This window comes from Miniopterus natalensis, chromosome 15 (genome assembly GCF_054644295.1).
Source record: "Miniopterus natalensis isolate mMinNat1 chromosome 15, mMinNat1.hap1, whole genome shotgun sequence".
NCBI classification, from domain to species: Eukaryota; Metazoa; Chordata; class Mammalia; order Chiroptera; family Miniopteridae; genus Miniopterus; species Miniopterus natalensis.
In genome coordinates this window covers 37,944,816-37,970,886 of record NC_142095.1, presented here as the reverse complement: position 1 = coordinate 37,970,886, position 26,071 = coordinate 37,944,816, and the positions used below count along the sequence as shown (strand labels likewise).

Sequence of the window (26,071 nt, the reverse complement as noted above, 5' to 3'; positions counted from 1 at the left end):
ATAATGAAATTCAGAGTCAAAGAACTCATTCCCTTTGGTCTTGTCACTACCTCTTCCTATCTCAGGCGGGATTTTGGTACTAGGAGCCTTAGTAATGCATTTGTGGGGGAATCTTTATGTTTTGGGATTAGTATAGCTACTTTACACATGGCCATTTACCAGTAGATGAAGCTAAGGAAAACTGATTTTCTTAGAAAAAGTAACGAAGTACATCATAAAATACCTTCGTATTTCACTTCCAAGTTCTGTGGCTGTAAATAAAGCTCCGTCCGCTGAGCTTAAAGGCGAACCCCAGAGGAGCGACTAGGAGCTCAGTGCTCAGAGGCAGACGGCTGGCCAGCGAGATGAATGTATTTCATTATCTGGAGCCTATTCCATAGGCATAATTAGAACTCCTTTGAGAAGTCAACTAATTATGTAATATCCAACAGAATATGTGAGGGTTTCATTCTGGCACTGTGCAGAATCTATCAAGCTCTGTTTAATTTATGGTTTCCTATTAGAAGGGGAGCAAACAGGACGAGCCATTTCCACAGCAATGGTTTCTGATTAGTACCAGCAGATAATACGAAGAGAGAACATACATCTTCCCCTTGGGGCATCGCTGGAGAAGAGGCAGCTTAGATCAGCCCCATATATTATTAGATGTCCCAGTCACCCTACAGAAACACAGCTGCAGGTGTATTATTTCTGGCTGGGACAAGGGTACTGTGAGGGATCAGCAGAGACATCAAGCCAGCAACCTTTACTGGCTGGCTCGTTTCTTCCTTTCTATATATAGTCTGTAGGGAGCAGGGTGATGTGGTCCCAGCATCAGAGGCTCCAGAAGAAGCCTCCTATGTCCCAGCCCCAGCCAGCAGCTCCATCTCTGGCCATGTCTCCTTGTTGAGCTTTCTCTCTGACAGGGAACTTCGGCGACCTTGCTGGCCCCACAGAGGCTGGGACCAGCCTCTGGGCCCACCTGCTCTTCCTTTTTCCACCTACAGGGGTCCCACCTCCCGGCCCCGGCCCACGTGATGGCTTTGACACTTTTTCCCCAGAAAGCAATGTGGGAAGAAGAACTTTGCCTAACTCTTTAAACTGCATTCCTGAGAGTTTCTCAAGTTTGTTGCAAAGAAAAGCAAAAATGGAGTAACAAAGACATTTTGCAACGAGAGGAAAAGGAGAGGCACAACCAGGCAGTTTCATGTGCAGGTAACATAAAATGAACAGGACTTCTCTCCCCACAAAACTCAAATTACTTCTGGATAAATTAGCTTCAGATGATGCTTTAAAAAAGTGGAGGGGAAGGAAGGGATCCAGCTGCTCTGGGGCTGCCAAGCAGCAAAACATGGTTCAACAGATCCTTGAAAATTTCTAATGATAGAATATTATGGAAGGTATAGATATGTATGGCGTCACATGTTCAGACAGGCAGGGCTGTGCCCAGCCGGCGTGGCTCAGCGGTTGAGCATCAACCTAGGATCCAGGAGGTCGTGGTTCGATTCCCGGTCAGGGCACATGCCCGGGTTGCGGGCTCGATCCCCAGTCGGGGGCGTGTAGGAGGCAGCTGATCAATGACTCTCTCATCATTGATATTTCTATCTCTCTCTCTTCCTCTCTGTTCCTCTCTCTGAAATTAATAAAGATATATTAAAAAAAAAAAAAAAGGCAAGGTTGGGCCTTTAAGATGCAAAGAAACCACGGAGAGAAGAGGTGCCATGAGGACTGCCGCTGGCTTCTTGTGCAGGGCCGATGCTGCTTTGCTGACATACACAACCTGTCCCCTTTTCCAGCCAGATGGGTCCTCGAAACCCTGCCCAAGTCAGCCCTCCATTGAGCTGCCTCTGCAGGCCCTCGCTGGCCCTTGAGACAAAATCCCCTTGCCATCTTGAATTCGGCGCAGACAGCTGGAGCTAATGAAAGAGTTAATGTGATTTTCCACTCCCCCCACTTGCTTTGAGGGACTCCTGTGAGAACTGGTCTGATCAAATCACCTTTAGGGAATGGAAAAACCTCACTCACCACACATGAAGGCAAGCCCGGGAAGGAATGCTGGAGATGGACCAGGGACAGGCGCAGCAGACTGCACCACCAGGCCGCAAGGAAGGGAAACCCAGACTCAGAAGAAAAAAGGGGGCAGCGAGGCAGCCACCTTCCCAACGGCGTGCGGCGGCCCTGTCTCTCACATGTCCAAACCCCCATCCTCGGGGTGCGGGGTTCAAGGCCTGGCGTGCACATGGCAAGGAGGGGCTCGGCCCCCATTCCCTTGTGCATCTCCCAGATGTGTCAGCTGGTATGAGTTAGCCGGGCAGTGACCACATTTTGGGGAGAAATCATCCATTGATTTATCACAGGGGGCATAAATCATAAATGCATTTAGTTGTCTTCATCGCCTTTCTTGTCATCCTGCCCCTCTGAAGTGAAATGAAGAGGCAGATGTATTATCTGGGATCAATTCCAGATCCCTTTGTGTTTTAAAAGAAGAAATCCAGGAAGGGATTCACACAGCCCTCTGCCACAGGTTGATCAAAGTCTCGGCGCCTCGAAGGCTAAGTCACCACACAGATAACTCCGAGAGGCCTGGTGACGAGCAGGGTGGACACCCCTGCTCACACCAGCCCCTCAGCCCAGATGGGGATGAGGGCAACAGGAATTCCTGCACTGTCCCTGAAATTAAGCCATAAACACCGAGGTCACTGCACTTCCCATAATGACCTGGGCAGGTCATCGAGGCAACAGAAGAACAGACGGTGGTCAGTTACGGTTGCAAACTTAAAAATTAAGTCAGTGACAAACCTGGTCACAGCAAGGGCAGAGAGGAATCTTTCCAGAAAGGTCTGGAGGATTCCTCTCAAATGCTCATGCATTCTCAGGTCCCAAGTTTCATCTAGGTCTTTTCAGGATCCTGCCTCATTCATTCTGTTCTCCTTCCTCAGGAATTCTGTCCCATTTCCCTCACTGGTTCCGTGGACCACAAGGTACTGCCATGCGCCTTTTCTCATGGCTCTTGCAAGAAAACTAGGAGGGAGCTACTGTTGCTAAGGCCATTTTATAAATTAGGAGCTCAAAGGAAACGGAGCGGCTTGTTTGAGATCACACAACTCAAGACCAAGTTGAACATCCAACTGTGCTTCTCTGTCCTTCACATCAAGACTGTCCAGCTCCGGGTTCCTCCCACTACTCCTCCTGTTCTAAATCAACATGAAAAAGCAGTTTCCTTTGCTGTCTCATCTGAGTATCAGACACATTCCTCCAAGCACGCCTGCCACGTGAGCCTGAGTAGTGCTGGGCTTCAGGAGAGAAGCAGGAGCGGAAAGCTCCTCACCTGGGGCCGTGAGGCAAGATCAGAGCAGGCTCCTGCTGGCCTGAGGCTAAGGGGGCAGCAGAGGGTCAAGACATGGAAGAGATGAGGAACCTAAGAGGATGGATAACAGAGAGGGCCACCAACAGGATCCTAAAGGGAAAGCTGGTTCTGTCCAAGAGGACCTCCTAAACCCTCCCATCTCTGAGTCGTTTCCTCTGGCACTCTGGTCTAACCCCTGCGGGATGCCACGCACAGCATTTAGTCTATCAGGGCTAGGGGAGACTCACTTTAGACTCTTCTTTGTTTTGGTCAAAGTGATCCCTCCTCACCTCCCAGGGATCACAGATAAGCCACTGGAGTCCTTCCAGCCCTGCTAGCACATCTGCAGTCACACACCCACACACCCACACACACACATGCAATTTCATATTAAGCAGCTACTCTGTGCTGATATATTGAGTGCTGGGCATACACTGGTGACCAAGAGAGACATGGCATCCACTCATGGAATTTACAATGTATAAAGACTTAATAATCAAGTTAAACCCAAAATGAATACCTAATTTTAACTATAATTGATGGTGTCAGTATAGCTGAAGATATATAGATATAGACATAGATATAGACATAGACATAGACATAGACATAGATATAGATATAGATATAGATATAGATATAAATATAGATAGATATAGGTATAAATATAGATGATATAGATATATATAGATAGATATATATAGATAAATATAGATACAAATATAGATGATATATAGATATATAGGTATAGATATAGATTATATAGATATAATAGATATAGAAGATATAGATGATATAGAGAAAGAGATATAGATAAATAGATATAGAGATAGAGATAGAGATAGAGATATAGACAAAGACATAAATAGATAAATATATACACACACACAACACAGCTCAAGTCAGAACTTCAAACTGTGAGATATCTGTCTGAGCCATATGTCTGTTCCTCTAAGAATTTCCTGAAGGCCTGGAGAGACTCCTATGACAGGCTTCTAACATCCCCAGTGAGTGGCCCATTAGTCCACCGTCAGCTGTTTTGTTTTCAAGACAGGAATCCCAGCAACAAGGGGATTCTTAAGTGTTCTGCCTAGAAGAGACAGAAACAGAGAGACCCATACCCAAGAACCCGCACCTGTCCCTTTCTCCTGATGTCAGGGGGCCAGTTGTCAACCCCTGGCCTAAGGCAACTCTTGCTGGATTTTTTTAACAGAAGGGATGTCTAGAAATTGTTTAATGAGAAGGGCTCCTAAGAGGTCATTTCTTAAGTCCATAGGAAGGGAAAGGATCAGTATTCTTAAGAGGGTTAAGATCATTATTATTTCTTTAAAAATATTTTTATTGATTTCAGAGAGAAAGGAAGGGAGAGGGAGAGAGAGAAAAAACATCAATGATGAGAGAGGGTCATTGATCGGCTGCCTTTTGCATGCCCTCTGCCTGGGATAGAGCCTGATACCCAGGCATGTGTCCTGACTGGGAATCAAACCTCGATCTCCTGGATCATAGGTTGATGCTCAACTGCTGAGCCACGCCGGCCAGGCAAGGTAATCATTCTTTTAGGAGAAAACACATTTCAGTAAGTATCTCTTTGGCCCACATAGGCATCCTCCTGTTTCGAGTCTGAACCAGAACAGTCTTTTTTGAAATTCTAAAACCATTACTTTTTGTCTCTGTCCCACTGAGGCACAGAAACAAATCACATGAAAGCAAAGTCAAAATGATCCAAATCTTAAAAGCCTTAAAGCATCAGTGAGTCCTGAGGGTCAGATTCATAGAACCAAGGGTTGGGAGTGCCAAAAATATTCAGGCTTCTAACCCAAAAGACATCAGACACATGCCCCCAGCCAGGTTAACCCTCTCCAAATCACAGGGCACCTTGGAGATTCGTTCTAGGGCCTGATGTGGCCCCAGGAGGTGCTTGGCCATTTAGCTAACCCTCGCTGTCCGTCCCACTTTCAGTGTGTGCCCCAGCATAGATTTCCATGAGGGCCTCTGCTCTCCAGTAAGGCTCGTCAGGCAGCGGCTTCCTGCTGGACAGTCAACATGCAGCTCAAACGTGTCTCCCCCAAAGAGGCCCATTAGTCCACCATCAGCTGTTTTGTATTGAAGACAGGAATCCAGAGGAGCGGAGAGGGCAGGACAAACTCCTTATTACATCAGGGGACAGGGAACAGGGAACCAACGTTCACTGTAATGTGGAGATCTTGGGAGGGAACGGAAAGGCTCTTATGGGAGGCTCTGAGCCGAGAGAAGGGCCCTGAGTGCTGGGCTGAAGTAACGGATCATGTTCACTAAGCCCCAGAAATCTCCTTCCTTCAATTTTTTATGGAAATGATTAAGGTAAAGGTAGTTGGGCGGATAACAGGTTGGTGGCCAACATCACTTGGCGTTGGGAGACTCAGGTTTTATCCCCAGATGTTGGAGGAGGTAACACAAGAGTCAGCCTTCGGAGAATATTGGATTTCTCAAAACCTATTAGAAGAAGGAGTTTCATTTATGAGGCATAAAAGTGATTTTTCCAACAACAAAGTGAGCTGAAAAAAGCACATGGCCCCTCTGTGATGAAGGCAGAGCATCGAGAAACAGGCATGAAGTGCCAGGAGGTACACGGCGCAGGGTCAGGTTTAGGGTTGGAGATCCTTCCTGTTGGGCTGTTGGGATCAAGTTCAAAGGGCAGTTCAATCCCTCTGTGATTCAGCACTGACGACAAGGGGCTGGAGGGACTTGCAGGGGGATGTGGAAATCTTGCCTTGAGCTAAATCTCCTTTTTCCTTCCTCTCTTCCTGCAACGTTTCCTGAGCACCTGCTATGCATCCAGCACTGTGTCAAGTACTAAGCTTTGGGGAGAACCAAACAGGAAATGATCTTAGGTCTACTGGAGAAGATAAATATGCAGAGATAATGACACCAGTGCTGCCCAGATATTCAAGGTGCTGGAAATTCCACCACCTGGAAGCCTGTTGCCTGGGCACTCTCTGTCTTCCCAAGGAAGCTTGATAGGGGAACCCTAGGCAGGCCCTGGCCGCCCCAGGGACTCAGAGCAGGACAGGGTGCTGGGCACAGGTTAAAGTGAGGGCTTTAAAGTAAAATTACTTAAGCTGCTGTCAAGTAGGTTTCCTTACCTATAAAAGGGACATACTATAAATATCTATACTGTAAAAATGCTGTGAGGATCCATTGAGATGATGCTTCTAAGGTGCTCAGCCGAGTGTGGAGTAGTATTCACTCCTTCCTTCTGAAGGCTCCCTGAGCATGTCAGTCACCTGGGGTACATGGCTGGGCAAAACAGACCCAGCGCCCTGCTCTCATAGCCTCATGCTTCCAATGGATGGGACAACAAACACAACTTACTTCCTTGTGATATTCATCTGATATATTACAAAGATGAAAATGTCTATCAGGGAAAGGAAAGCTAAGATTGCTGGCGGTCAGGCCTGGGGATAACAACGTTAAATCTGACAGTCAGGACATGAAGGATGTGAGAAGTGAGCCAATGTAGAAATCTGGATGAAAGTGTCCCAGGCAGAGGGCAAGGAAACTGCAGACCTCCCAAAGCAACTGAGCACCCAGCATGCCTGACAGTGGTGGGCTGTGCAGAGGCCACTGGGGTGGGCCGTGGGGAACAGGTCGAAATGAGCAGACACCCATCAGGCCAGGTCTGTGCGTCTCTCCGGGGACTTGGCCTTAACCTCAGCATAAAGTGGGGTGATAGTGGAGGTTTGGGTTTCATAGGCACAATTTTCCTTTAGTTTCCAAAGTGCCCGGCTGCTGTGTGAACACACCCTGGAGCGCCAGTCTGACAATCGGGAAGAATCTGATTGGATCACCAGATGGGAGAGTGGCAGGGGCTGGGAAACAGTGGGCTTCCCGACTCCCAGCCCACTGGGCACCTCTCCCGAGGGCAGGTGTTTTCTCTCCTTTTCTCCACCCTGCTAAGTCCCCTCCCTGGCCCATCCTACAGGGAAATGCAGGGAAGTGGGCACAGCTCACCGGGTGAGAGAATGGACCTCAGAGGCAGTTTCTGGCTACCGGAGGCAGGAGCTCCTGATGGGAGAGGCCTGCATTTACTGGGCCAAGCCAGTTCCAGTCCAGGGTCCCTCACAGACAGGCTGCTGGGAGGCTTCCCATTAGATAATCTAGGGGGGAGTTTTATGAAGGCAGCACATGAGGTAAGGAAATCATAAGAGGCTGCTTAAGAGAAAAACAGGCTCACAGATACACAGCAGACTGGTGGGCACCAAAAGGGAAGGGGGGTGGGCGAGGGTGAGACGGGCCAACGGAGTCAAAGGTATGGTGACAGACAGAAACTAGACTCTTGGCGGTGAGCAGGCTATCATGTACACAAATATAGAATTATAATGTCATACACTGAAACTTACCTAATGTTATTAACCAATGCTACCTCAATAAAAAATAAATGATAAAAGTTAACCACTGAAGGAAATAAATAAACAAACAACAAACAAACAACCTAAGATGTTATTAGCAAAAAAAGAGGTCCCTAGCCAAGCAGCTCAGTTTGTTAGAGGGTCACCCCCATACACCAAGGCTGTGGTTTCGATCCCCAGTCAGGGCACATACGAGAATCAACCAATGAATGAATAAGTGGAACAACTCTCTCTCTCCTTTCCTCTTTCTAAAATCAATCAATAAAAATAAAAAAAATAAAATAAAAAAGGTTTGAGGGCTTCCAAACCCACTCAAGCAGCCACCCACGTTCCCTAACCTGCCCTGGTAAGTTGTGTCCTCCTGTCTCGCAGCAGCTCAGGCTGCCTGAGGACTTCGCGCAGATGCAGCTGCTGAGCCCAGGCCAGGAACCCACAGGCCACAGCCTCTTCTACGTCACTAACACTCTTCGAGCACTTGCTGCCCCCAAGGACTTGCTAGAGCCTGGGCACTACTCATTCCCTCCCCCACCCACCCCCTGCACAATCCGGCAGGGGCAGCCTGGTTCTTGTCCCCAGCCCCCCTTTCCTAGATGAGGGAACTACGCACAAGGAGGCTCAGTCACCTGCCCAAAGTCACACAGCTCAGAATCGGTCAAGTCTGGAAGCCTGTCCAGGCAGTAAGAGCCTTGACCGTCACTCTAGAAAAGGGATGCCTCGTATAAAAGCAACACTACTTTACAAATCTCCTTTTTACATTTTTCTAACACAGACGGGTTGCTCATTTGCATTGAGAAATATTAGCTCTGTGTATCATTAATTAATGATATTGAATGGTCAGATAGATCTTAGTATATTTTGATGTACTGAGGTGCTAGAAGTTTAGGATAAAGGACACTGCATACATATTTATTCATGAAACAGGTAAAGGTAAGGCCTAGACATGATTTAAAGTGCAGCTCAATACTTTAATCTTCTTATAAGTCAACCAAGACACTGCATAAGATGAATCCAGATTCAGGAATAGAAAAGTACTTTCTATTTTCCCCATCTGAAGAAATATTGCTACACCATCTTGAATTCGCTACATTTTAAAAACTACATTTTAACTGTAAGGTTAACTAAAACAGTTTTAACCATGTGAGTGGCTGGCCATCATGGTGACAATGCTGATGACACAGCATCGTGGGCTCCCCCACTCTGTGCCCGGCACTGAGCTCGGTAGCACATCCTCTCCTTCAATTCTGAACAATACTGCAAGGTGTGCACAATTAGCCCCCTTTTACAAATGGGGTAACAGGCTTGTCAGCATGCAGACACCCCCCTTTCCAGTAGGCAATGTTGCGCCCACTCCCCAAGGGCCCTACCAGATAGTCCAAGAGAAATAAAAACCCAGGAAATAAGAACCTGACATGTCATTAGCCCACAAGTAGTGCTGAACTTACTCAGCAAGCTTCCGGTCATGACGGGAGGCCTCAGCCCCAGATCCAGGGCTCTGTGAGGCTGGGGCTGGGCTCTATAGCCACGCATCCGCCTTGCCCACTGCTTCTGGCCAGCTCTGCCCATAGAGTCATTAGGGGGAGGCTGCAGGGATGCAGGAAGGGGAAGGGACTTACTCCCTCCAGCCGGCTGCCTGTCGGCTTCTTGTTTCCACGCCATCGCTCCGGCCAGGCGTCTTTGCCCCGGCAGGGACAGTTCATCCCGGCAGCACTGAATGAATCTACTTAGTAGTTTTTCCCCTTCAGAGACCCCAGCGCCTTTCCAGCCAGGGGGCCCTCCTCAGAGGTCTGGGCCCGACTCCCCAAGTCCTCTCCTCTCAGCTGAGCTTTAACAACTCTTCTCTTCCCTGCCCCTGTCCTGCCTGCCCTGCCCCACCAGCCACAGAGGTGGCAGCTGACTCCTGAAGTTGCTCCTTCCATGATTCCCTCGACTTCTCTTTTTGCCCTTTCTGGATAACAATTCTTAACATCAAGTTCTCTCATTAAACTAGCTGGTGGGTTTCTGGCCCTGCCTGGACCCGGGGTGACATAACTGTTCCCAGTGGCGTTTCTCTGAGTGCCTCAGCTGGGACAAATAGTCTTCGCCCACAGGGCCACGGAGGGTGAGAAACCCTCATAACTCACAAAGTGTGGCCCTCGAGCCGTCTATCAAAATGCTGATTCCAGGGCACGTCTGCAGAGAATGAAACTCAGGAAACATTTTTTACAAGCCCGCCCCCCCCAAACCGGCAGCCCCTCAGTTTGAGAGCCCCGTGTAGAGAGAGTCCCATACGGCTAAAGATCAAAGACCCCAGCTTCAAAGCTGTGGGCACTGGGAAAGAGACTATGTCCCTGAGCCTGAGTCCCCTCACCTGCAAGAGAAGAATGGCAACAAGAGTGTGTCCCCACTGGGCAGAGAAAATTAAATGAGAGAAAGCAAGTCAACCGTTTGACTCTGCTTGGGGCATGGGGCTGGGTTTGGGGGGACTTCCCTTTGATATCCATCTACCTGTGGACAGTGGGGGTCACGTGGGAATGTGTGCTGTCCCCACGTGCTTTCTGAAGACAGCAGTGCCGGGTGCAGGGAGGAGACCCAGCACCGCTGTGCCCACGGCTGTCTTGAGCCCGACAGGAACTGATTTTTCGGTGGCTGGCAGCAGCCACGCACCAGCGGGCCGCGTTCCTGGCTTGTCTCATCGTGTTCCCGCCGGAGTCACGGGATGTCTAGTACCAGCAGAAGTAATTAAAAATAAACTGGGAGACAGCGAACCATTGCGACTCTCCCTTTGCCGGGAAGGGGGGGTGGGTGAGCTCTCACCACCGGTAACAGAAAATGCCTGTTCCTGTCACACCATTGACTGGCCATGAGAAATGAATGTTCCTGCTGTTTTCCTAAGACAGCTTGAGGATTTATCACCCTGGAAAAAATATAGCAACGACACAAACGCGCCCAAAACTTTCAGACCAAAATGGGACTTCGGTCAGGGAGGGAGAGACGAAGGGAGGGACAGGACAGAGAAATGTCACGACCCAACTGAGCCCTGAAGTAAGTCAGCAGTAGGAACCAAGCCCACCTGGGAGCAGTCACAGGAAGTAAAAAGAAACCCACTCCCGGGTCCCCTCACCCCCAATAGAAAGCGATCACGTGGAGGACATCAGTACCAAAACTGCATACAAGCCGGGGCCCAGGCCTTGCAGCCTGATTCTGCACACAGCAGTCAGAGAGAACTGAAAACCATCAGCTCGCGCCTCTCCTTGTTCCAGAACCTCCCACTACCCTTGACCACAATCCCAGCTCCTTACTGTGCCCGTTGAAGGCCAGAGGAGCTGGCCCCTGCCTGTCCTGCCCGATTCCTCCACGACACACCCCGGCACCAACCGTGTTCCAGCCACTGCTCCTTCATATTGCTTAAGATTCTTCACGGTTGGGTTCTTAAGAGAATATGTGCTAACTGCACCGGAAACTCTGATTCCCGAAGTGGCCTACGCCCCACGGAAAGAGGGAGAGAGAGGAACTGGAAGAGCCTTTGGCACTCGCAGGCCTCTAGCACTTGGCGTGCTTGAGGCTTTAGCTTCCAAATGATACCAAGGGAGGGAGGCCTCGGGCAAAACCCTAAAGAGTGCTCCTTCTTGGAGATCCATGTGACGTCAGCTCAGAGGACAGTGATTCCCAACAGTGCTCTCAAAAATGCTCCAAAGCCAGCCCCCAAACCATTCTGCGGTCAAGGGCTTCCCTTTGTCCCCAAACCAAGAGCTGCTTTTGCCCCACCCTCCTTCCCAGGCCACCAAGGATCCTCTGAGGACCCCAAGCCCTGGCTGTCTCTCGGGGACCTCACAGCTACAGGCCTCACTGTTGTTCTGGAGGTAACTAAAAACACGGAGCACACCTAACTGAAGCAGAACTCACCTGAGAAGTCCCCTGTCCTCTCGGAAGAGGGGAATCACTGAGTTACCCCCAGACAGCCTCCGCCTGAGGCCACACAAGTGCCCTCCTCTTACCCTGGGCAAGGGCACAGCCTCAGCATTCCCTGGCTGGGTCGCCACTCCAGATCCGCCAAGCACCAGTTATGAAACCTACCCTCCTGCTGCCTCAGTTTCCTCATTTGTGAAAAAGGAGACAATGCCAGCACCCACCTCCCGGGTTTCCTGTGCGAATATGCAGGAAGCATTCGGAGCAGTGCCTGACATCCAGCGCTCAGTAAGAATAGCAATCACTCGCTCTGGTTTGTATCTTCAGGTACCGGAAACCAGTTTACAGCCCCCCCTTACTGAGGGACGTTCTGCTTCAGGGAAGTCTACTGAGCAGTCCAGTGCTGTCCGCGTCTCTCACCACAGACCCACATGAGGGACAGATAGCACAGGGCCACCTACCAGGTACAGAGGGGTCACTGCCCAGCGTGAAGCAAAATAAGAGTCACGAACCCATGAGCAGGCCAACTCTGGCCCCACCACGATGGGGGCTCCAAGAGTTACACTTGATTTGGACCCAGGGAGGCTCTGCTTTCCTGGGTCTTGGCAAAGAGGAAGTCTGATTCTCTCCAGGGTGTCCCCTGTTAGTCCAGTGATCTGAAAGCTGTGACACTCTGCCATGTGCCATGTCACCATAAAACAGGGCCCCAGGGGCAGTGAGGGCCAGCATTTATGAAGATTCGACATTCCAGGTCCTGGGTGCAGCCCCAGGCTGGGGGCTACAGCTCGTTTTCCTCCCCAGCCCTGGAGGCGGTGCTGACGGTGAAGGGGTGGGGGCAGAGAGGACTCAAAAAAGCTAGAAGGGTGGCTCCACATGCTGAGGAGAGATACCTACAGCATAAAGAAAAGTGTTTCCATGAAGCCTCCACCCCTCCACCATTTAATATGTGGCTAGTATAGGTATTCAGGTGTAAAAAGCAATGGGAACATGGGAGGAACTGCCCCCACCATTCTGAATTCAGCCAAAGCGTAAAATCCCAAGGGCAGCTCAGTAACTTTCAACAACACACTGGCTGACGCCTTTAGATCAGGGTTGGCCAACATGTTCTTAAATGGCCAGATAGTAAATATATCAGGCTTTGTGGGACACATGGTCTCGGTCACAACTATTCAACAGTAGACAGCATATGAATGAATGGAGATGGCTGTGTTACAATAATAGTTTGTTTATGGACAGTAAATTTTGAATTTTTATATAATTTTCACACATCATAAAGTATTATTTTCCTTGGTTTTTTGGTTTTTTTTTTTACCATTTAAAAATGTGAAAAATCATTCATTCGTAGCTCATAGGCCACACAAAGTAGGCAATGGACCAGATTTGGCCCATGGGCCATAGTTTGCAACCCTTTCCTTAAACCACTTACTTACCATTTCTTCCTACCCACTCTGCCTTGTCATCAGGGGAGGTAATGATAAATCCTTCCACTAGCTTTTTTTCTTTTTAGTTCACTTGGAAGAGCAGCTACATAGATGGCAGGTAGGAGCCTTTTTCTAATTTAAACGTAGGCAGCTTTATTTCTTGAGCAGATCCTTTCATGTTGAGAAGTTCATATTTTATTCCAAGTGTGCAAGAGCTGCTGTTAAGCCACAAACCAATGGATACCAGGCAAAAGGAACTGGCACCCAATAAGTGAGTGAATAGCTCCTCATTTGTGCCCAGAAATACAGTGCTGGCAAGGGACACACTGCATCGGCAATCGCTGCCTTCATGGACTCATAGTTAAGTCACCAGCAATGCATTCCTTCTTCCAACTCATTCTAAAATGATTTATCAATCAGTTGCCTTGAGCAAAGCCCTGGTTAGGTGGTAGGTAGCTTTAAAAAAATGATACCCATAAGTGCTTCCCTGGCCTGTCCCCCTACTTCCTCCCCTTTTCCCTTTCTGAGAAACCAGCTGCCATACCGTAAGGAAGTCCAGGTTACTGTACTGAGGAGAGAAACCTCATAGGGTGTCCCTGGAAGACAAGGCAACATGTGGAGAGAGAGGTCATGGCAAGGAGGACCGAGGTAGCCTCACCAAGCTCCCAGCTGCGTGCAGATTAGCTAGAGACCCCACCTGACACCATGCGGAGTAGACTCACCACATTGTTAACCCATAGAATTGCAAGAAATAATGCATTGTTATTTTCAGCCACTAGGTTTGGGGACGTTTTATAGTATTGCTATGTAAGTGATTGTCTTTCCTTTTTCCCTTTTCCTTGCTTCTGTTGCTGCATAACAAGCTATCAAAAATGTAGTGGCTTAAATCAATATACATTCGCTATCTCAGTTTCTTTAGGTCAGGGGTCTGGGCACAGCTTAGCTGGCCTCCTAGGCCTGGTCTCACAAGGCTGCAGTTGAGGTGCTGGCTGGGCTCTGTTTTCATCTGGAGGTCCAGCTGAGGAAGAAGCTGCCTGCAAGCTCATTCAGATTGTTAGCAGGATTCATTTCCTTGTGGCAACAGGATTGAGGGTGCAGCTTTTGGCTGTTGGCTGGAGGATGCCCGCAGGTCCTAGAGGTTGTCCTCAGGCCCTCATCACTGGACTTCTCCAAATAGCCTCTTCATCAAACTCACAAGAAGAGTCTCTCTACCCTCAGGGAGTGTCCAGTCCCTTTTTTAAAGATTTTCAATTAAATAAGGCCTACCCACAATAATATCCCTTTTGATTAGATCAAAACCAATGGACTTGATACCTGATTACACCTGCAAACACCTTCACCTTTACCATATTTTATTGGTTAGAAGCAAACCATAGGTCCCACCCACGGCCAAGGTGAGGAGACTATATAGGGTGTAAACACCAGGGGGTAGAATCCCAACTCTATCCTAGGGTGGCTATGCCGTGCTTCTCAGCAGGGCTGGGATATACGGTGCATGGTGGTGGGATTGTTCAGAGATACGAAATCTGTCCTATAGGACTGGCCAAACCAATGAAGAAGAAAACAGGTCCCGAAGTAATTGTAGTGCTGGACATGAAGGTATGCTTCCATATGACAACTCTGAGGGGCCCAAAGCTTAGGGTTCAGGCAAAGAAAAGACGGTCTCTGGCTGAAGGAGAAAAGGGAAAGCTTAGGGCAGGCCCAAGAGAAAGAACAAATCCCCAAAGGTTGGGTAATACAAGCCACACCTACGAAGCAGCAAGTACCTGTTAATCCAGAACTGCACCCCGATGGGCAGGTAAAGCATACGAGGGAAGTGGCTGAAGCGGAAACGACAGAATGGTGAGGGTCGTGGCCGTCTAAGGAAGCAGCCACTTCTCAGCTCCAGCCAGGTTTTTTTTCATATAAAAATGTTAGCTCCAGAGTGCCAAGTGTATCCATTTATGAGAAAAACTGTAACTTTAAAATGTTATGTACTATAGGCAGATTTTTAAATGATGCTCAGTAACTGGCAATATTTTAACAAAGCACGAGCCAAAAAACATATACTTGGGCACTGGATCTGACTGAGGAAACAGGGCCTTGTAAAGGTTGACAGAGGGAAAGGACAGTGGTGGAGCCCACACACTAGCCACAGCTTGTGCCCTGGACTATGTCTATGGCAGTCCTTCCCCAGTGGCGCTTCTCCACCCCCAGCAGAAGCATTCCCTGGGCATCTGCGAGAATGCCATGGAGCCCTACTGAATCAGAAACCCTGGAGAGGGGTTAGCAACGGCTGTTGGAACGAGCCGCCCAGGTGGTTCCGATGTGCACTCGAGTTTTAGAAAGACTGTTTGATGGGGATCATGCTCTAGCCTTAAGGTCATTTTTGCTTCTCCTGAACCCATTTCCATTTCTATAATCTGGAAGATTACCAACCACAGCTTGACACAATCCTCTGCTAATGTTCAAAATAACAGAGAAAGATGACTGCGCAGACACTGTACATCATCTCACTTTAAAACAGGGCGAACCGACATCAGGGTTTTATGTATAATTATTACCTGCACCTTCCCAGAGAAGTCACCAAGAAAAGAACGTATACGTCTATGTGTATGTATGTGCAGGTGCATATGTACACATATGTCATGGAACTCTCCAGAATGGAGCAGAAAGGAAAAAAATCCGGCTATTAATTTTTAATCATTAAAAAAGAGCCTCTTGCTACAGAGAGAAGTCTGCTTCTGCTTGATAATACTTTCTAAGTAGATGAAACTGTTTTTGCGTAACTTTGAAATTTCCAGGACCCTGATTCCAATTAATCCTAGGAAGCACCTGGCCTAAAGTCAATATTGTTCCTTTGGAAAGATATGTTGAAATTTGTATTTGTCTGAAGAATTATGACTCTGCGGCCCTCATCCTATGCCTCTCCCAGCAAGCCATGCCATAATGTTTAAATACGAATATTCCTGCAACTGCTCTCGATCAAGCATCACCCCGTGGAGGGAGTCACGTGACTCTGCGCTCTCTACTCATGACAACACATTTGGTGTTAGCCCAGCTGCTTATTAAAAGGGCCCTTCACTTCCTTCTTTTATTTAAGATGGTCCTCAATCATTCAAAACATCCCTCAACGTGCTGTGAGATGTCACGGCAGCTGTGAGCATTCTATTTGACTGCACAATATCCACGACCCTGCCCACGCTCACTGGCGCTGTGGTCCCCCTCTCGGGCCCCTCATCACTCAGCTGGGTGCCAGGTATCAGCCATGCACCTGGCACGGTGGTGGGTGCTGCCAGTGTGCACACGCACCCAGCTTGTTCCTCCCTTCACGTCACGAACATTCCTCAGGAAGGAACTCTGGCCTCTACCTGTCCCTGGAAACCATCACCCGAAGTACAGCATCTAAGTCACCCTGTCCAACAGTGGGCCTCGTCTTATTCAGGGTTGGATTCTGAAGTCAGTGCTTGCTGAGGGAGTTGCGTTCAGCCAAATTTATCTCTGGATAATCAGGCAGGTGTCGAGACAGAGCCCTGTGTTGTCAGTAAGCCCTGCACAGTTGGCTTCTCCTCCAGCCACAGAGTGATGGCTATTTCTGAGGATGAGCCCTGGGGAAGGAGCTGGTGTCCACTTGGGAACCACGCTGTACATAAGGTCTGTACCTTTAAAAACCAAACTCACACCTGGTGAGGTAAGATGCCTATGTCATCAGAGACACTTGGGGACCAAGAGCGGGCGAGGGAACATGGAATGACATCTCACAACCCCTCCAGGATCCATGCTCCCCGACACGGCTGAGAGCACAATTGTCATTTGTCTTGTTTCTTTTTGCTGAGTGCGCATGGCAGTTCAATCCCTAAATTGAATATATGAAGTAGAACAACCAGGATGGACTTATTCTGGATGGTCTCACACCCCTATGGGGACAGTCAGTGGAGCAACTGATACCTGGGATAGGAACGCACTTTGTGACCCCCCGGATTAGCACCCTGTCAGCGTGGCCTTGTTTTCCCGCTGAAATCTCACCATTCAGGTAAGACAGTGATTACCAACTGCCCATCTGCTGATTGATGCCCCCTGAAGAACTTATTAAAAACATGGATTCCTGGACCATGTCCTCAGAGATTGTGGTTCAGTAGGTGTAAGGGTGGATCCAAGTACCCACGACATAGAGCTCTCCCCAGGGAATTCAAAATGACTAATAGCCTGAGGAATCTATGGATGAAGGCACTCAAAAGGCACCAGAAATATTAATATCCATCACTGCTATGTTCAACAGATACATAAATGTCAACCTGGAAAGCAATGCAGTAATCTGAACAGAGAACAAACTCTGACACGGGTGGGGAACAGCACGGGGGGGCATGGAGAGAAGGTTCTGCATAGTAACCGGGGCTCAGGAAGGAACTGTAGAGACACAGAGACATAAAGAGATGCTGCAGGGCCACCGTGGCTGACTTCGCCACTCCAGGGATGCTGGGCCCACCAAGCAGCTCTGGCTCCATGGAAAACAAAGGGAAGTAGTGCCCCAAATGGACAAAGCACAGGTCACAACCTATCTTTTCACTGAACGTGCTGAATGTGTCTTTATGGGTTCCTTCTCTCCAAAAATGTTTCATTTTGAGAACAAGGGAAGCCATCCTTCCTTTTCGGTGAACCAGAAAACACACAGCTGAGAAACCATAGGTCATTATAAGATTAAATCTGCACGGGGCACTTATCTGTGAACAATCTGGAGGTTTCCACACAGCTAAGATTCTCCACGGACTGCACTGCGTGGCCAGTGCCGGCAGCAACTTACCTTCCGATCTGGCCAATTGTATTTCGCAAAGATTGTATCATAGGTGTCCACTGCCCCGTCTGTGATGAGCATGATGGCCTGGCTGCAGATGCTTCCTTGTCCCGTGTGGTTGAACTGCGGAGAGAAATAAGTGCAAAGTTAAAAACTCAGCAGAGAGCTCCGTGTATCCATGAGACTTCAGAGGCATGAGGTCCAGGGCTTAGGGAGCCTCTCAAAGGGAGACCTCGGGTGCACCACCAATGCGGGACCTACACAATATGCCTTCCCCTCACCGGGTCGCCACATTTACTCCTCCAACTTGGAACAAGATGCAGACCACAGAAGGGATATCTGAAGAACAGGCAGAAAGTGGGAAGTGAGATTCTAACACACATGCCCTCTCTCACCTTCCAGTGCGGACAGCACTTCAGAAGACAAGCCCAGAGGAGTTGGCCCAACAACCTCCAGGAACACACTGTATGAGTGGCAGACTATGTGCCAAGCAGCATCTCTTTCAAAAGCTGAGTTTGGTTTCAGTGGGTCTAATGGGGACAAGCTGTTCTGTATAATAAAATCAAGGAGGCTTTGGACATATAGAGAATAAAGTCAGGATCATAATAATTCAGATTAGAAGCTTGACCCCCCTTTGTTTAGTGCAGGGGCAGGGAACCTTTTTACTGCCAAGGGCCATTTGGATATTTATAATAGCATTCACTGGCCATACAAAATTATCAACTTAAAAATTAGCCTGCTATATTTGGTCAAACATTTAATTAACTCACCCTTAATGTGATGGCTGGAACTGCTTCTCTTTGGTGAGGCCTTGGCAGGGCCAGACCAAATGATTTTGCAGGCCGTATACAGCCCGCAGGCCGGATGTTCCCCACCCCTGGTTTAGGGTTTGTTTTAAATATATATTTGTTAGTATGAAACATTTTTTATTAGTTTATGCATGTTAGTATGTGTAGCATGCTGAAGTTCCAAGATAGGGCCCACTAGTGTACAAAACCCAACTGAGCTTTCAGTTTTACATAACATTTTAAAAATCCCAGTGTCCGTGAGAGGTAGGCTCGGGAGGCCAGAGCTTCACGTCCTTCCCTTGAATCGGGAGTGAAGAGGTCCCTCACTGAATGTTATTCACGCTGCAGTTCAAAGTAATGCCATGTAACAACCCTACGATGATATGATAACGCCAAGGTGTGGGAAACACACAAAACGCCTTTAACCTTCAGAAGCGAAACTCCATCTATTGTAATCTATAAAGTTTATTCACCTATTCAAAAATTATTTACTGAAAGCCCACACGAGGCTGTCAATGTAACACACAGGAATCGCTGCCCTTGTGTGATTCACATTCTGTTTACAAAGACACTTAAAAGCAAAGTAAGTAAATTATGCTGTATGTTTGATAATGGTGATTATCAAACACCACCTTTCTTTCTAGGAAGAAAAATTAGAAAGTGGAGAAAAGGGATAGGAAACGGGAAGGGGTAACTTTAGAAAAAGTAGTGAGGGAAGACCTCACTGAGAAGGTGGCACTGAGTAATTCCTGAAGGAGGTGAGCGAGGGGCACTCCAGAGAGGCAAACAAAACACATGCAAGGCACGAAGTGGGGCTGTGTGCAGCTTGTTCAAACTGTTGACCATGAAACCAAGGAGTGATAGAAGCTGCTTTTGGATTTGCTGGTTCCCGGTGAATCAAAAAGCTAATAAAACATTCAAGTTGAAGTTTAATGCCTAGTCTCTGTGCATTTAGAATTCTGATGTGGAGTGTGAAGTTGTAATAACTTGAAAGAAGATTATAATTAACTGGAAGGATGGACGGGTGGGCGGGTGGATGGATGGATGGATGGATGGATGGATGGATGGATGGATGGATGGATGGATGGAGAGATGGGGGGGATGGATGGGTAGGAGAGTGGATGGATGGATGGATGGATGGATGGATGGATGGATGGATGGATGGATAGGTGGGTGGGTGGGTGGGTGGGTAGGTGGGTGGATGGATGGATGGATGGATGGATGGATGGATGGATGGATGGACGAATGGGTGGATGGGTGGGTGGATGGAAGGAATGACTTGCCTTGTGGCAGCACTGGGACAGAGCAAAGCCAACTGGAAACATGCATGGTGTACCACAATACAGTGGAAAGTGCTTAACTCCATCCCAGCACCATGAACTGTGTGCCTGGGGTGAGTTCTCACTTCAGAGTGCCCTTTGCTTCATTGATAAGGCAGGAATACCACGCTTACATGGTTGTCAGAACACAGGTTAAATTTCATTATATGTTGGGCTATAAGTATAAGCGTAACATACTAGCCTCTGAGGTAGGTTCTACCATTGTCCCTGACTTACAGGTAGGAAAACTGAAGCACAGAGAGATTAGCTAACTTACCCAAGGTCACACAGCTATTACCTGCCATAGCTGAGATTTGAACCCAGGCAGTAGAGCTCCAGAACCCACCCCCAGATCCAGCACATTCTACCTCCTCCCAACAAGGTCCTTGAGCAGAGAGGGATACATAGGACTCTACAAATGTTCATTTCCTTCTCCTTCCTTCTTTCTCTGTCCTCTCCAAGGCTCCAGGATCACTTGGCGTCACCAGGGCTACCACCCTGAGAGGGAGTGAGTGCTCCTTAAATGTTGTGCCCTAGCACTGGCCCTGGCAGCCACTCCTACATCTAAGACTGGACAGGTGTCCTTGAATTAATGAACAGACATGGCCCATGACACAAATGAGTAGGGAAAAATACCTGACAACTAAAGCCATCACACCACAAAGCTTTTCACATAAGTACTATTATACTGTCTTTATTGACATAACAATATTCCAGAAAACTCTTGCTGAAGAAAATAAAAATTGCAAATAACTTCATAGCTTCTTCTAGGTATTGTGGAAAGACCCATCAATACAAAAGCATCAAAGGACAATTCATACTCTAAGACTCTTTGAATCCCCCCTCGGAATCTTCCCCTTACTACATCCACTATAATACTCGGATTCTTACCGAGTCTTAACCAAGCCTCTCCCCTCTCCTCCACCCTTCGATCAGAAGTTACAGTCTTAATAAAGGACGTTGTCTTTTCCATGCTGACACACCACTAAGATTCTATGGTCAGAGTGCATTTGGCTCCTTACTGCAGGAAGAAAGAGCAGCCTTGTAGCCTTGTCTGATTGACAGGTTGCTCTAGAGATGTTTGGGGGAGCCTGCATTCAGCACAGCCTGCAAGCCACAGAATAAACCCAGTAGCAAGCCACTGCGCAAAGGTGATCGATGCTTCAGGTCACAGAGGCTGCAGAAGGGAAAAAACTCAGGATAGCTTGAGGATGTTCACGCAACTCGTGAAAACATCCCGGGAAAACTCTCCCAAATGAAAGGCAAGAAAGAGGGGGAAATGAAGATGTCTGAATAATGCAGACTAGAAGGAGGGATGCCCGGAGCTGTTTATTTAACAACACTTTCCTCTCTGGCTGTGTCCCTGGGATTCTCTGCAGCAATCTGCAGTTAGAATTTGAGAGAATGCAATTAAATTCAAATGCTTTGATGAGTACTATCTTTCCTCTTCATGTTTGTCTAGAACTTTTTTTGTTGAATAGCGAGAGTGATGAAAGTGTTTTCCATAATAATAACAATGACAAGGGCCTGATGATGAACTACAATTAGCTCAGTGATTCATCAGTTAGCAGAGAAAATCTCAATGCATCCTGACATTTAAAGCATTTGGTTGTGATTAACAGTCTTTGAAATGTCACTGAATTTTATTTAATTGGCTAAGAAAATTTTTTTAAAAGTAATCACTGTAAAGATCATATTCATTGCCAAAAAAGATAATTGCAGCTGTCACATGACGAGGTGGATACTAAGGACTGTAGCACACTGGCTCCGTGTTCCTACAGACTAATGAAGGCGGCAGAGACCAATAGCCCGAAGGGTCCCCCGAGTTTATTTGAATGCTCCTTTCAAAGCGGCTTGCACAGTGACTGCAAGCCTTTAAGGCATCTGAGCAGATATGAAACTGAAATGCAGGTAATTGCAAAACAGAATTAACTTCCTTTAGTTATAGTGACCTCTGAACCATTCTAAGTTCCAGCCAGTCATGATTTCAAGTGTGTGTCTCTGTGAGAGAGAAAGGAGAGAGAGGCAGAGAGAAAGAGAGAATATGTGTTTGTGTGTTTGAGAAATAACTTTTTATTTCTTATTTGCTTGCAAAGGCAGGCATAATACACAGGAAGGGAAATACATCACGTAAAGATCGTATCGGTGAAGCGGAAAATAGCTAGAGCTTCATTTTCATGAGAGATTAACAATCTCTGTGTTTTTCAAAGCGTTTGGCTATTTAAAAGCCCGATGGCAAGAGATGAAATGGAAATGTTTCTCTCTATGGGATAAATGTGCACTAAAAAAATAAAATAAAATAAAATAAATGGTGCCAACTGTCAAAACCTCAAGCAGGGACATTTTGTAACAGTTTTTGTTCCTTCTGATTTTTACTTTCTGGAATTTACATTCGGCCTATAACTTCTTCTGTTTGGCCAGGCCCCTTGGACTGAGACAGGGGATGGCCTCGGGATTACACTGAAGAAGCTGGTGTGGCACCTTCCCTTCCTGGTTCTCTCCTCTGCAGTTGTGACACCGGCTCAGGGCTGAGACCTAAATGGCCCTCTGGGTACCAGCAGACGTTATTGGCAGAAGAGAGTCTAGAATCAGGTCCTCCCCTTGGCTTGAGAGGCCCGGGTAGCTGAGTAGGAACAAGTGAGGTCTTGGAATCAGGCATTCCTGACCACCGCGTACGACCCCGCAGTGTTGGATGCTGCTGCAACCTGACAGTCACCCCTCAGAGCTGCCTGGAGGCTAGGACAGGGAGGCACCGGAACCCTGCTGGTCTCCCAGCGCCTGGGACGCCTCAATGCAGCGGACACCCCATTGAGTGCCAGTTTGTGTTTAGCTCCACCCCCTGCCTTTTTCCTAAAAACCATGTTTCCCAGGCTCCCCAGAAGTTCCGACAAGGTTCATGCGCAGAATACTGGAGGACACAGGGAGAAGCCAGGTTTCTGAGCGACTTCTCCCCTTCTCTCTGCTGTTGGAGCAGGGCATTTTCTGGCAATGGCTGGGTCTCCCCCACGGCACTAGCTTCCCCAGGACAGGCTCTTCCCTCCAGGATCTCAGCAAGGCAGGCCCCTCCGTGGCTCTGCTCCCTCTGAATGGCCACAGTGAGGGGCTCTGATGGAGTACCACCCTCCTGTTATCCCTGCTGCCCTAGAGAGGAGCCTCCTGCTGGCGTTCATCTGTGCATTGTTTCATTCCCTGTTTGGTTTCTCAGCTTTTCCATCCCCGGTGCAACCACTTCCCAGAATTAAACTCCTGCTGTTTGAAATACCTAGAGTGCTTTCTATTTGTCTGTTTCTTAACATCGTAACTGCTGCCTCCCTGGTCTAAGCCATCACTATCTGTCACCCAAATAATTAAAACGCATACTATACATACTAACTAAATAAATGATACAGAACCTGCATTGATAAAGACAGTCATCCTTTTGCCTGCCACCCTCCCAGAGCAACAAGAACATAAAAGTCTCGGGTTGTTCTAGCTTCACACAAGTGGAGCCAGTCCAGCCCCAACGTAGTTCATGGGATGTTAGCAGGTGCTACTTGAAAAAAATATGTGTTCCAAGTGGGAGAAAGAGCAGGTTAAGCAGAATTCTTTCCTGCAGCACTTGTTGGGACCTCGATCATGGTATACTGTTTATTGGGGATCTCTAAGGGGCTGGAAGAGAGGGAAGGATAGGTACAGCACTCACGCCCTAAACATACTAAACAAAGAAGCCCTTCACCCTCAGAACATGGTCACACTCAAGGATTCAGTGACAAACAATGAGAAATTGGTCTATTCTCTGAAGACAGTGAGAGTTTCTCAGGTGAAAAGAAATCTGCATTATAAGGTGTCCGGGTATTGAGACACTCAGGTCCTGGAGGCTGGTGAGTCCCGACCAGGCTGCACCACCAACTCCGCCCAGCAGGGGCCTGGTGGGCCTCCCGGGCTCCACCTGGTTCCCCAGCCCTCCCCCTCCCACCCTGTGCCTGTGGACACCGCTCAGCGACAGCCAGGCCTAATGACAATGCTGGTCCACAACTCAAAACAATCCCATCTAGTCTGCTGGACAAGAGAAAGGCAAATCGAAGAGGAGCTTACGTCGCTGAGGATGTTGAAGGCCTCGTTCAGAGCTATGTCCAGCATGCCGATTCCTTTGGCAAAAAGTTTGTCCAGGTGCTCCCTGAAGTGCTGAAACAACAAAGCAGAAACCCATTAGCTTGTCCTGTTGGTGAAATGCCAGCCTTGAATGAACAGGCAGGTGCAGGCTAACGCAAGACCACTGAATCTCAGACCCAAAGGTCAAATTCTTTTCTTCAATATTTAAAATGTAAGACTTCTTTCATTAAAATTTACCTTCCATATATATGTTTTAGCTCTGATTAGACTTTAGAGAAAAAATTTATTGAATTCTGGTGAAAAACACTGAATTCATCTGACATTCCTGCTTTCCTCCCCAGCGTCTCCTCCCATGACTCCCTCCTTGTCTCCCCTCCATTTTCCACGTCTGGCCGCTTTAGGGCTCTGTGCACGCTCCCCTCCACTGGGAACACACTCTCTCTCCATTCTCTTTCTCCCCTGCCGGGTTTTCCCCCACCTATTTTTGGGACCTTAGGTTGAGCATCACTGATTCCTGCCTGAGAAGCATTCCCAGACCACCTACCCCCGAGATCAGCTTGGAATGTTCCCTTGGGCCCCTGCACTGCACCCCATGCTCAGATCTACTTGCACACGGCACTCGAGGTGTGTAACTGCCTGATAGGGTTCTGCCCCACTTGAGACTGTGAGGTTTCTAAGACACGGTATGCCTGGTGGCCTACCCTGTCTCCTCTGACGACCACATGTCTGATACGCAGAAGACGCTCAGTAACCATCTCTGAAGAGCAAGGATAAAGGCTGATCCCAGGAGAACTGTGATTATGGCAAGAGAGGCACAGGCTAGAAATCAGAAGAGCTTCAAGAAACAAGCAGAATGGGAACGAGCCTCTTGGGGAGCAGCCCCTAGGACCTTCTGGCTGTTAGTTCCACAGAAGCCCAGCATCAGCCAGAGAGTAAAGGGGACGAAAGGAAGTTGCTGGAACCCCACACGTTTCTGCTCCCAACAAATGGGCAGGGGCGAGTCCAGGCACATGCCCAGGGTCATGCAGAGTGCGTGCGATGTCCACTGAACCAAAGCCCACGCCCACAGCAACACAGCTGCCTGGCATTATTTTCCAACTGACCCATCCTGAAGCCGTTTCTTTTCTATTGAAATGAATTCTTCTCTTCCCAAAGGCATCCACACCCTGTCTGTTGGGGAAACTGATTGGAGAAGTCACCAGGAGGGAGAGGGGCAGGAAAGGTGGGCTCATGGAAAATGTTTGCTGGTGATTTCCTGACCTAGGATTGGTTTTCTTCTCTTACCCAACAATGCCCCAAGCATGCCATCGTGACACCCACTCATGATACATCTTCCATAGGACCCTGAAACCAATCGCAGAATCAGAACAGACCAGAAACTGATCTTAGGTCATGGCTCATGGTTCTAAGATGCTTTTCTGCCTGCACCCCCTTAGGGAGCACCAGGGCCTCTGCTCATGGGGATGGGCTGTAGTCTTGCCAGCAAACTGGATGCACTAGAACTCTAGTGGGCTCCTCCCGGTGACTCAGCTTTAATGGCACCCATGCCTAACACAAATCAAGGCTGGATTTAAGGTTTACTATTCACCCTGGGGCTATTTATACCACCCACAAGACCCTCCCCAGGCCCACCCCTCCCTCACAGCAACCACACCCTCATGTTCCAGAGTTGCTCCAGGTATCAAAGCCTGCTCCCTGTTAGGTTCTTAACAAATACCAGGTAACTGAGTCCTCAAAACAAACCTGTGAGGTTCCATCACCCCACCTGTCAAATGAGGAGACTGAGGATCAGTGCTGTGCCCAAATTCACATACCTCCAGCTGCCTGGCCCAGGTTCCTCCCCAGATCAGCTTCACCCACCCTAATGCCCTCCTTCTTTCCCATATACCTCCGCCGCTTGTTTATTGTTTTGAGTATTTTGTATGCCAGGTACTGGCCATGAGTTTGACATGGACCTGACTAGCCTGGCTCCAGAATGCTCTTTCTTCCTCTCTGTGCCTGGGCTGTGGCTGAGTCTATAGGAGATTACTGAGTGCTTGAGAGATGGGGGAGAGGAATGCTTACGACCAGGGAACCAGAAAGACC

The 26,071-nt window shown here is 48.2% G+C and overlaps 1 protein-coding gene across 1 annotated transcript in view; it reads right to left on the bottom strand.

Moving 5' to 3' along the window:
- The window catches only part of CACNA2D3 (calcium voltage-gated channel auxiliary subunit alpha2delta 3), a 556,479-nt gene that overhangs the window by 345,150 nt on the left and 185,258 nt on the right, over positions 1 to 26,071 (bottom strand). Inside the window, exons 8-9 of the mRNA XM_087825134.1 lie at positions 23,969 to 24,058; positions 17,797 to 17,910 (exon numbers count right to left, since the gene is read on the bottom strand). Of these exons, the coding sequence (XP_087681260.1) occupies positions 17,797 to 17,910; positions 23,969 to 24,058 (204 nt within the window). The remainder of the gene's footprint in view (positions 1 to 17,796; positions 17,911 to 23,968; positions 24,059 to 26,071) is intronic.